Source organism: Littorina saxatilis, linkage group LG1 (assembly GCF_037325665.1).
Source record: "Littorina saxatilis isolate snail1 linkage group LG1, US_GU_Lsax_2.0, whole genome shotgun sequence".
NCBI classification, from domain to species: Eukaryota; Metazoa; Mollusca; class Gastropoda; order Littorinimorpha; family Littorinidae; genus Littorina; species Littorina saxatilis.
In genome coordinates this window covers 43,742,743-43,754,284 of record NC_090245.1, presented here as the reverse complement: position 1 = coordinate 43,754,284, position 11,542 = coordinate 43,742,743, and the positions used below count along the sequence as shown (strand labels likewise).

At 42.0% G+C, this 11,542-nt stretch overlaps 1 protein-coding gene across 2 annotated transcripts in view; it reads left to right on the top strand.

The window, feature by feature from the left end:
- Positions 1-10,836, top strand: part of LOC138970682 (protocadherin alpha-9-like) — a 98,585-nt gene extending 87,749 nt beyond the window's left edge. For both annotated transcript variants that reach the window (XM_070343170.1, XM_070343160.1), the window contains exons 8-10: positions 2,556-2,681; positions 4,185-4,314; positions 5,909-10,836. In XM_070343170.1, the coding sequence (XP_070199271.1) occupies positions 2,556-2,681; positions 4,185-4,314; positions 5,909-6,492 (840 nt within the window). In that variant the 3' untranslated portion in view covers positions 6,493-10,836. The remainder of the gene's footprint in view (positions 1-2,555; positions 2,682-4,184; positions 4,315-5,908) is intronic.
- The last annotated feature ends 706 nt before the right edge of the window (positions 10,837-11,542 follow it).

The following is an 11,542-nucleotide window of genomic DNA, read 5'->3' as shown; positions in this document are numbered from 1 at the left end:
ATTCGGAGGCAAGACGCAACTCAAAGGTCTCTGTATTTATTTGACCTTTCGAAATCATAAAATAATTCTTTCTATTATATCTAGAATTAGCGATGATCCACTTCTTCATTGTTTTCTCTGCCAGGCACAACATCTTAATTTGGTATTTACTTGTTCTTTCCGCTCGCTTGTTTTGTGTTTTTGATTTGTGTGTGTGGTTTAATTTCAGTTCTGAAAGGTTATGGGGACAAATTGATAGTGGCGGTTGCAACTTGTAACTCTTTGTTTTCTTGCGCAATGTTGACCCCCCCTCCCCCTTATCTGTCTGTATGTCTGTCGGTCTGTCTTTATCTTTGTCTCTCTCGTTGTCGAAATTTCTCTGTCTTGGTCTGTTTCTCTCTCTATCACTTGCTGGTTTTACTGTGCGAGCCTTTTGCTTAAAAATATTACAAAGAAATCAATGTTTTGTAGGCACAATATGTTCGGTTGTGGACATGATGTGACTTTAGCAACCGGCTGTTTGTTCATTGTTGCCGTCTTCGGATGGTTTGTAATTGGTATGTTTAAAAAGCATTCTCAAAAAGCGTCCCATGTCATGTATTCATTGTACGCTGTGTTGCATTATTTGGCTGTTGCCTGGGCAAATTTGCAACAGGTATGTCAGAAAAGCATCCTCGAAATACTAATCTTGTCGTTGTACGCTGTGTTGCACTATATGGCTGTTTTCAAGAGTGTTTTCTTGGCATGTCTGTGACTGTCACGTCATAAAGGCATGACCAAAGTACTAATATGTTCCGGTATGCAGGAGTCGACTTTAGAGACGCTCGTCCAGGATAATGATGATAATAATAATAATAATAATAATAATAATAATAATAATAATAATAATAATAATAATAATTGTCAGTAAGTACTGGTGTCACATGACTGATGTGAACCAGTTGATTGGCTAATGGCGATGCGCTAAAACTGTTGCGCTAACTTTTCCACAGAGCGTATTCTTTCGCCCTTTGCCTAAGCGAGAGTGTACTCTCATCCTCAGAATTAATTAATGACATGTAGCTTATATTCTCCACAATACCAATGATTATGACCATAAATTTCCTGCTTCTCAATTAAAGCAGAAGTGGGTTTTTTTCTGACAGATTGCATGTGCCTGTGCCACTGATCTAAAAATAGAACCCGCTGTGTCTAATTTTTCAGTTTCGACTTGCGAAGATTCCTCTCATAATTATGCCATGTTAGTGGCATGTAGCTTATTATCCACATTACCAAATGATGAGTTAGTAGGCTATACAATTCCCAGCAGCTAACAGAAAACACAAGTGTTATTCCGATAACGTAGCAGCTAGATCAGCACGTAGCAGACTACACTGAAATACGACTGCATCTGTTCAGTAAATGAATGTTTTCCGAATTATTATTTCAAGGCAAGAACAATCGGAATCGAAAACGTGTAGGGTTTAGAACGTTCTTACCATATATAAGACTTATTACCAGCCTGCCTCATGCGTGCAGACTCAGTGCAACGTGACGAGCAATTTTTGTTTTTGAAATGAGACTCAGTGCAGTGGACGAGTGGTTCGATTGCCATAGCATAGCAGACGACATAAATCCCGCTCAGCAAATTAACATGTTTGGCAAATGTGAACGATAAAACGAAAGGGATATAATACGTGTAGGGTTCAGAGCATTCTTACCGTTCATATTTAGTTCCAGACTCCCCGATGAGTGAAGATACCACACGAGAAACATGCCACATTTATTTTGAAAATGTGCTTACCGTCGACCTTGGCAAGGGGCAACACTCTGCACAGTCAATCTGTCAAAGCTCGATGAAGGTTTCGAATCGCAAATAACTAAGAGCACAGTCCTTTCTCCGACTTTAAATGAGGTCTCTATGAAAGATCATCACTTTTTAGATTAACGCTACACTGGAATTTACCAACACAAATTAAAACAAGAGTTTGCGTGTGACGAAAGCACGACACACTTGAGACAGCCCACACAAAAGTAGATCTGACACAAACCTGACCACACAGTTACGCCTATCCAAATGCGCGTTGCAAAATGTGCGTTTTGAATCTTCTTTTTTCTCTGGCGGTACTGACAATATCGTTATTGAAACAATCCCAGTGCACTAAGGGATTTATAGAGCAAATCTCGAAAATAATTATTGAACTCAGCGCTATGCGCTTCGTTCAATAATGAATTTTCTCGAATTGCTCTATAAATCCCTTAGTGCACTGGGATGTCTCAATAACTTAAATAATAATAATAATAATAATAATAATAATGAGGATATATACATGGCGCAAATCCTAAAACAGTCCTAACCGCCTCACAAAAAACATACACAAGTATATGATTCTGTACACAACTCCAAATCGAATAATAAAAGACATGAAAATGAGGGTACATTACCGTTTATCCCGGACTAAAATCTCTGACCTCAACTCTTGCATACCGATCCTGGTCATTGTACGCTGTGTTGCACTGTTCGGCTGATGACATGTCTTTCCTGTGCCAAGGTACTGTATATTCATGGCATTTGTCTGTGTGTTTTGCACGTGCAGTTTAGTGGCGGCTCGGTGTCTCAGGAGTCTCAGCACAATACGAGTGCAGAGGAGAACCCTGCACAGTGGAACAAAGCTTTGAGGCTTCATCAGGATCTCTTGAAATTGCACGGCGTGGATCCTGGGGTGAGCTTTGCTTGATTTCTTCTTCTGTCTTGGGCATTCTCCATATATAGCCCCGTGGAAATGACGTCACTGACCTGTGATATGTTGAAAGAGGAGTGAATTTTTTTTTTTTTTCAGTGCGACGACGAAGCTCGCACTGGTCTGCATCTGGATATTGCCCTGTGTGTGTGTGTCTGTCTGCTTTTTTTCTCATGTTTTGGAGGTTTTGATTTTTGGAGCATTGTGTCAGTTTTGTATGTTGCTAGTATTGCTGTTGCCGTTGGTCTTGTCAGTCTATTTGTTCTTGTCTTGTCATTGTGTCTTTCCATTGTGTTTCTCTTAATAGTTTTGTTTGTGGTCTTGTGTCACTGATAGTCATTCCTTGGTCTTGTAAGTTAGTTCTTGCTGTCAGTCTTGCTATAGTGTTGTTGCTGCTGCTGCGGGTATTTTCTACCGAGGTTTACTACATTATAAATTCTCATATGCGTTATAATCTTAGCAGTACCGTAAAATCCCTAGCATAAGCCCACCATTTAGCAAACGCCCACCCCCCACTTTGGGCCAAAAGTTGTGCACAGGGGTAACTACCTAGCAAACGCCCACCCTGGTTTTTTTCAAAGAGAATATAGGCTCACTTTCACTAGGATTTGTGCAGACTGTTCTAAAAGTCATCTTTTCCCCCTTCTTTACCTTTTCGTGTTTCTTTCCTTTTTTCTTATTCTTTGTCCCCTCTCCTCACTCCCAGTCCCACCCATCCCCGACAAAGTGAATTAAAATTACGTCATGCTTTTCCACTGACGTCTTTTGTCTGTCAGTTACGTACCGGTACTTTGACGAGCTTCCTGGTGGCCTGAAGTTTGTTCTTGAATCTCTCTGTGCCATTTTTGCAAAATGCCGAAGCGACAGTCTTACACTGTGTCTTTCTCTGTCTGTCTGTCTGTCTGTCTGTCGGCCTCTCTCTCCTCTATCTCCCCTCTCACTCTCTCTCTGTCTCTCTCTCTCTCTCTCTCTCTCTCTCTCTCTCTCTCTCGCTCTCTCTGTCTGTCTTTCTGTCTCTCTCTCTCTCTCTCTCTCTCTCTCTCTCTCTCTCTCTCTCTCTCTCTCTCTCTCTCTCTCTCTCTCTCTCTCTCTCTCTCTCATGATTGTCCTCGTTGGCCTTCTTTGCCTCAAAGTCCCTTTTTTTTCTCCTTTTTCCTCCACTTCTACTCACACGACCTAACTTACATGCTTTCGGGGTTTGTATTCACTCAATTACACGGTTGAGCACAAAACTTTGTGCAAAGGGGTCTATCCCTAGCAAACGCCCACCCCCCCCCCCCCCCCCCCCCCCCCCCCAATGTTGCCCTAAATCTGTGCACAGGCGGGGTGGGCTTATGCTAGGGATTTTACGGTAGTACCCAGGCTCGTCACACAGACACAGGGGTCAGCGTCAATCTTCGTATTCTCGTCCTCGATCGTGACATTTGTCAGAAAACATGGCAGCTAAGAAAACCGAGTGACACACCCGATTTTTTACTGTTTCAGTTTCTTCTTCAACCCGATGACGGCAACAGCGACGCTAGCGGCGAGTCCACGACATGTGACAGCGGCAGGGGTGGGAGCGAGGAGGACAGTCATAGCACGGGACGAATGTCTCCCTCCACAAACGGAGGAGGTGAGTTTCGTGGAACTGAGAGAGAGAGAGAGAGAGAGAGAGAGAGAGAGAGAGAGAGAGAGAGACAAAAGGAGAGAGAGAGAGAGTTTATGTGTGTGTGTGTGTGTGTGTGTGTGTGTGTGTGTGTGTGTTGTGAGTGGTGATGGGGGGGGGAAAGAAGTGAGGAAGACAGTCATAGCAAGCGACGCATGTCACCCTCTGCAAACGGGACAGGAGACTTTTGTGAAACTGTGTGTGCATGTGGGTGTGTGTGTGTGTGTGTGGTGTGTGTGTGTGTGTGAGAGAGAGAGAGAGCGAGCGAGCGAGCGAGCGAGAGAGAAGGGGTGGTGGTGGGGGTGAGAGAGAGAAGGGGAGTAAGGGGGAGGGAGAGAGACAGGGAAGACAGACAGTCAGACAGAGCTAGAGGGAAAACATGGGAAAGAAGACGACAGTTTAAACGACTACCACCCCCACCAACTCCAGAAAAAAAGAAAGGTTAGAAAAAAATCCAAAATCAAATAAATTAAAACCACAGCCAAAACTTGAAGATATACTTCAACATAAAAGAAAACAAAACAAAATACAAACACAGAAATTCATGGGGTACGTTTGTCCTTCCATACATTATTGATTAAGATGGATTTTACAACAACAACCCCCAAATGACTGATACATGCATGTGTTATTGATTACCTGGCGTACTCTCAGAAGGCGCAGCTGCTGTCCAATACTTCCTGGTGTGTAAATAATGGCTTTTTAGCCAAGAGCTTTGTATTCGTCCCAGTTAAAAACTTACAAGGACAGGTTCCTGGGGAAATGTCGAGGAGTGATGATCAGATTAGGTACAGGATAACCCCAATTAGAATGCAACCCACAAAAATGCTAAAATAATTCTACATCGGTTGACCGATTAGTCTACTAGGTGTCAAGTCTGTAGGTCAAAATGGTCTAACTGTTGTGCTCTTTCAAAAGCGATTTCAGGAGGCTTAAAATCATGTTAGTTTGACTACTGTTCAATTTCCAACAAAGTACTGCTTAGGCGATCTCCGAATTTGGAATTTGGAACTATGTTTTAGAAAGATCACAAAAGTCGGACCATTTGACCTTCAACTCTGTGTACTAATCATGCGTCCGCTGCCATTAATGCATACCTAATATGAAGTAATTCGGCCATCAGATGTAGAAGTTATTAGCATTTGTGTTTTTGGGGGTCACCATTTATGATTGTAGAGGAAAAACATTAGAACTGCGACAACTGAGACAATCTTCCAGACAAAAGGCAACACGTTATCGTAGTTGGACACACTGAACCAGGCTTTAGTGGTACAGGTCATTGTGATTGTGTTTGTTTCCTGGTAAGAGGCGTAAGACCTGTTTTAAAGCCACGGTTGGAGACCGTGAGAAAATGAGAGAAATAGGTGTCACAGGTAGAGGGCATGGGAAGGGAGATGAGGGCGGGGAGGTGGTGGCGGGGGTTATTTTGGCAGGCTGGATTCTAAAAAGCGTGCCATGGGGAACCCAACCAAATTCATGTAACCCTGGGGGTGTCTGATAGAAATGTTGCCTTGCCTTGCCTTGATTAGTGTAGCTCATCAATTCGGGGTGTCGTTTTCAGACGTGCGAGGACCTGCCGGCTCCAAGATGGGTCGCCACCTGTCCACCTTCCACCCGGCCGGCGTCAGCCGCACCATCCGCTGCAACCCCCCTCTCCTCCGCCAGCACCACCCCGCCCACTCCGCGTCCAACCCCGCCCTCACCGGCTCCATCACCTCCTCTACCGCGTCCTTTACCGACAACGGCCAGCCCGTTAAGAAGGTCTCCTTCCACGATGACGTCACCCGGCGGTACGCAGCCTCGCCGGTTGGTCAGAAAAGCCACATGGTCGACCGTTGGCAGTCTCCTTTGCTGATCGGCGGGGTGGCTGGGGAAGGGGCTCCTCCTCCGGCTCCCCCTCTCTCCTCCTCCTCCTCTTCCTCCTCCTCCTCTCAGTACCCCAGCCTCAACCGCCACCAGTATGCTAATGTGAGTCAGAAGCCGCGGATTTACAGCAACGTCAGTCCGCGCTTCGATCTGGACAACAGCCTGGACACTATCGACGACAACACCAGCACCACCACTTCCGGTAGCTACCAGGTGGAGTTAGAGCCCTTGCCACCGTCAGGGGGACGCCACTCCATCGACCAAAACTCGGTCGTCTGATCTCTGTGTGCGCGTGTGTGTGTGCGTGTGCCAAAAACTTAAAATCGAAACAAGACATGACTTCTTTAAACCACTCAACACGCAACATCAAAGCAGTCGGTCAAAACTGACTCGACTAATTTAAAAACGAACAGAGAAAAACTGCGCGAAAAGACGCTGTCTGTAATTGTCGGGGGAAAAGACACACAATGCATCGAACGTGTTTGTTTTTATGTTTAATTTTTTTGCATTTTACTTCTTCATCACTTCACTTTCCTCGGCTCGCTTTAAAACTTTGGCTGGTCATGCTTTTCGCTTTGAACTCACCTTTGCCCAAGCTGTGTATATTCCCTTTCTGGTAAGATTTTTCCTGCCGTGGACTATAGTCATATAAAAGCTTTGGACTTTGTGCGAGTGGACTTTCATGTGGAATGTTCTCATTTTATGGAATCATTCAAAGGACTTTTTTTGCCAGAACATTGCCTGAACATTGCCAACTGCCTCGTGAAGTCTGGACTTAAATTGACATGGAATCATGGCATGGATTTTTTCGTCAGACATTGTACTATGCCAGACACAGTCGACCTCGTTTTTATTCGAGTGGCATTTCTTGGAATCAGACTTTGGTCACCAGATTAACTACTGTCACAAAACACATGCTGTAGACATGAAGACATTTTTGTCTTCTGTGAACGGGACAAGGGATGCACAGACTTTCCGAAGCGCTGACCTTTGGTTCAACAAAAAGGGTTTTACAGCAATCCGTAGGCAACACTGAGCTCTTCGTTGAGATTGCTTTGCTGGCAGATTGTTTCTCCACACAAACTGATGAATATGGAAACCTGTGCCGGTTACTGGGCTCAACTGTAGCTGTGTTGATCCTGAAGTTCAGACTATTCAACAGAGCATGACGATCGTGCAAGGCGTTTGAAGTGCAAAACAAAACAAAAACAAAAACAACCGCCTCAAGAACGAGGAGAATATCTGGAGACGTCTTGAAATGGGATCCTTGTGTTGTTTGCTGGGCTGGTTTGTCAACTTTGGCGTAATGTCCTTTTGTTTTAGGTCGTGATTTAACAGACAATTAAAAACTCATGTTGGATTACATTTCAGGTCTAATTCAAAAACAGTGTGAAGTATTCGAGAAAAAAAGGCTTTAAATTTGCTATTGCCTTTTTCAATTTTTTTTACTTTTGTTAATGTTGCTCACAATTTTTAGTTTTGGTTTTGTTATATAGTTATGTCATAAAAAGTATGCAAGTTTGAATTGCATACTTGAAACGCGACATTGTCCCTCTTTATACAAACTTTTTGTTACACTTGATGTGGTCGCAGCTGGTTTGTCACACTATCTCACATGATTAGGTACTCGAGATCTATGGCAGATTACAAGAAGTACTGAAGAATAAGTGTTTCGTTTAATAAAAACGTTTATGCAGTCATTTTTCTTTTTGTTTTAGTATCGTGGTATTATAATTATGAAAGTGCCAGTGAGACCTGTACTCAATTAATCATTTACACATCCCTATCCTTTACAACTCGGAACACAAGTAAGCATTTTCGTTGATTATACAAACAATAATTCAGTGTTTTTTACCCTCCCTATAAGTGCTTCAGATCACAGCCAGGGATATCTAAATCGTCCGCACGATCACCAGGGGCGAGTGAAAAAATCCGCTGGGCTAGTAGAAACCGCCTGGCAATTCGCCCGGCTCGCCAGTGAACATTCTGGTCCAATGCAACACTGTTGGTTGTAATAATTATAGAGTATCAAAGCCATAAACAATGCAGATGCAGCAACTGTGGTATGTACCGGGCCAGCAAAATTTCTGGCGGGCTAGTAACTTTCTTGAAGTTACTCGCCCGGTTGACGAGTTAAAATTTTGAGATTTGGCCATCCCTGACAGCGAAAGTTCGCAACACGTTGTGCAGTGTACGCTATGAAGTAACAGAGGAAAAATTAACGCTGCAGACCTTTACATGACATTGTTAATGACGCGTTCCTTCCCGTGTAAACTGTATTTACAACCATCACAGATCTCTCCAAGCTTGTCACAGTCGTACATAGGATAGGACAGGGATGGCCAAATCGTCCGTCCGGTCGCCAGGGGCGAGTAAAATTCCGCCGGGCTAGTAGAAACCACCTGGCAACTCGCCCGGCTGGCCAGTGAACATTCTGGTTCAATGCAACACTTTTGGTTGTAATATAGAGTATCAAAGCCATATAAAGAATGCAGATGCAGCAACTGTTGGATGTACCGGGCCAGCGACATTTGTGGCGGGCTAGTAACTTTCTTTATGTTACTCGCCGGTTGGCAAGTAACATTTTTGAGATTTGGAGTATTCTTCCTCTTAGAGATATACCAACATCTACAGTTTGGCTGTTTTCTGTGCAGTGGATATTTAAAGGAATACTTTCAACACTGATGCCAAAATTAATCTGCAAGATTTCCTATTAAAATAAAGTCGAACTTTGCATAAAGTCAGTTTGAGATTCTGGTTATGTGTCTTATTTCGCTAGTACACATCAGGCAAAATAACAATATTTATAAGAGCGAATTGCTGGTTTTGAATCTTTCAAATGCTGACGCATCACAATGTTACAATGAATACTTTTTCTCAACATACCAACGTGAGCATAGATTGGTAGTATATCACTAGTGGCCGTGTTTTTATTTTACAATATTACTCAAAGGCAGGTTGCGAAATTATGGTAAGCCTCTTACTAGTAAGATTTGCACAAAAGCTTTAACACATGATTGGATGATTATGCTTCACTTCGTTTTGCTGAAAATCACATATATATATATATATATTGGGATGTCCACCTTGTTATTTGGCAGTTTTACCGATGAATTTATGCATCAGACCTCACTTTTGTTAATAGAATATACACTTTAAATGTCCGAAATCGACACATTTACAAGCATCATTGACATCCCGTAATTCTGCGATAAAAAGAGCAAATGTACTGATCAACATGAAACGTTTTCTTCTTTTATTTGTATGGAATATATATGCTTTAAATAGCAGAAATGCATGTATACACAATCATCAATTAATATGTGTAACTCCGCGATACAATTTGACAATATACTGATTGATATGAAACTGTTTCCTTTTTGAAAAGAACAAAACCCAACACGTTTTAGACTCTATACTTCACTGACCCTTTACGTATCAGACTATTGTGTTTGATTGTTTCATGCTTTGAATTGTTTTGTTGTAAATTTGGAACCTTTTTTTTTTAGTCTTAAAACCGAAAAAAAGACTCAATTGATCAGAAGTTTCTTTTAAGATGTGAGGTCAATGTTTCAAATTGTATAAATTGTTGACCTCGTTCGCGTACAGTAGCTTATTAAGTCTTTGATTCAAGTTGTTTCCATACGCTGTGTTCGACTACTTCAGCACTATAGTAATGCCTGCTTCACGTCTGTAAAACATTTTGTTTTTAATGGTATTGGTTGCCCAGAATCACTGATTACTCATAAATAGTTTTGCTATAAGCGAAGATAGACGTTCAAACGATTATCTACAAGACGTTGACTGAAAACCATTTCTGCTGTAAACTTTGTTGACGTTCAAACGATTATCTAAAAGAATCAGTTTCAAGATCGCAAACGCATACAAACAATGGACGATTTCTGGTAATCGCTCCAGTGTGGGTTTCTTTTTGGTTGCGGAAGAGGTGCTAGCCCTCAAAATAAGGCGAGTTAATTGGCATGGCGGCTAGGAAAAGTGAGCTGTGATGTGAATGCTTTTGAAAGAAAATGTCACGTCATACCGTTCTTCTTTCAAACACATGCACATGGGAACAGAGTATTCACTGTAACATCATCGGCTTGCCTTCACTGTTCAGTACCACTGTGTATAGGTCTGTAATAGTTAATGCTTGCCTCCCACCAAATAGTTAATATAGAATAAATAAATAAATAAATATACACCCCCACCAAAAACGAACACCATAGTATTATGATATGTTCACAGTTCTTGTCGGTGGCGAAAATATCAATATCAATAGGACCACTGTTAGAGAAATGGTTACCAAGGGTACCATGCAGACTTTGATTTTCTTCACAAAGACAGAATTCTCATTTCTGCAAGAAAAACCACTGTTGCCAATGTTATTGTCCATTTTGGCACTGACAAGGGGTTTATTGGTCATAAAACGCAGTGGGATAACTAACTGATAGTAAATGATCGGAACAAATCAAATTTTAGAATATCAATTGTACTTTAATGTGTGTGTATTTTTTTTATTACTCTTGCGACATTCAGTCAAACCTACGATTAATTAAAAAAAACAAATGATGCATGGCTAGCGGGCCTGTTGGAGAAGGAGATTAAAGAGGTGTTTATTGTTTCTGTGACATGCTTCAATTTGATAATTTGTGTGCTTGTTTGTTTGTTTGTTTGTTTGTTGCCCTCACTTTGACATCCTCAATCTGCTCAGTTGTGACAAAGATTGCAACTCCCTTGTACTGATTCTGTCGTGATCCCTGGAAATGTTACTGAAGAGGGGTGCAGAAATATCACTGTTCGCTTCACATAATATGTCCGGTATATTACAGAAAGGTTTTCTTCTGCAAATCAAACAAGCCAAACGAAGATATATATTGAAATATCACTGTTCGCTGCACATGATATATCCGGTATATTAGAGAACTAGAGGAATACCCGGCTTCGCGAGACAGAGACAGATAGCGTGGCGGTTCACCACAATCACCTTTGAAGGCGAAGTCCTGTCAAACGGGATTGAGAATTTTAGAGCTTATTTCTTAGCCCTATATTATCTGTTATGGCTTCTCAAATGCCAGAACATACAGACAGACAAAAGCCGCCAGACCCCATCACAAACAGAACTCTACAATCCACAGGTGTTGCCTCCACACACACATACACACACACACACACATAGACACAGAAGCCGTATATATCTATCTATATATATAAATATATAGAGATAGATGACAGTGGATTTTTCGATAAATAGATTCGACCTTTGCACTCTTACAGTGAGGACAACTTACGGGTACATGCAAGGAAAGCCCACAACTTCTAAGGCGAACAA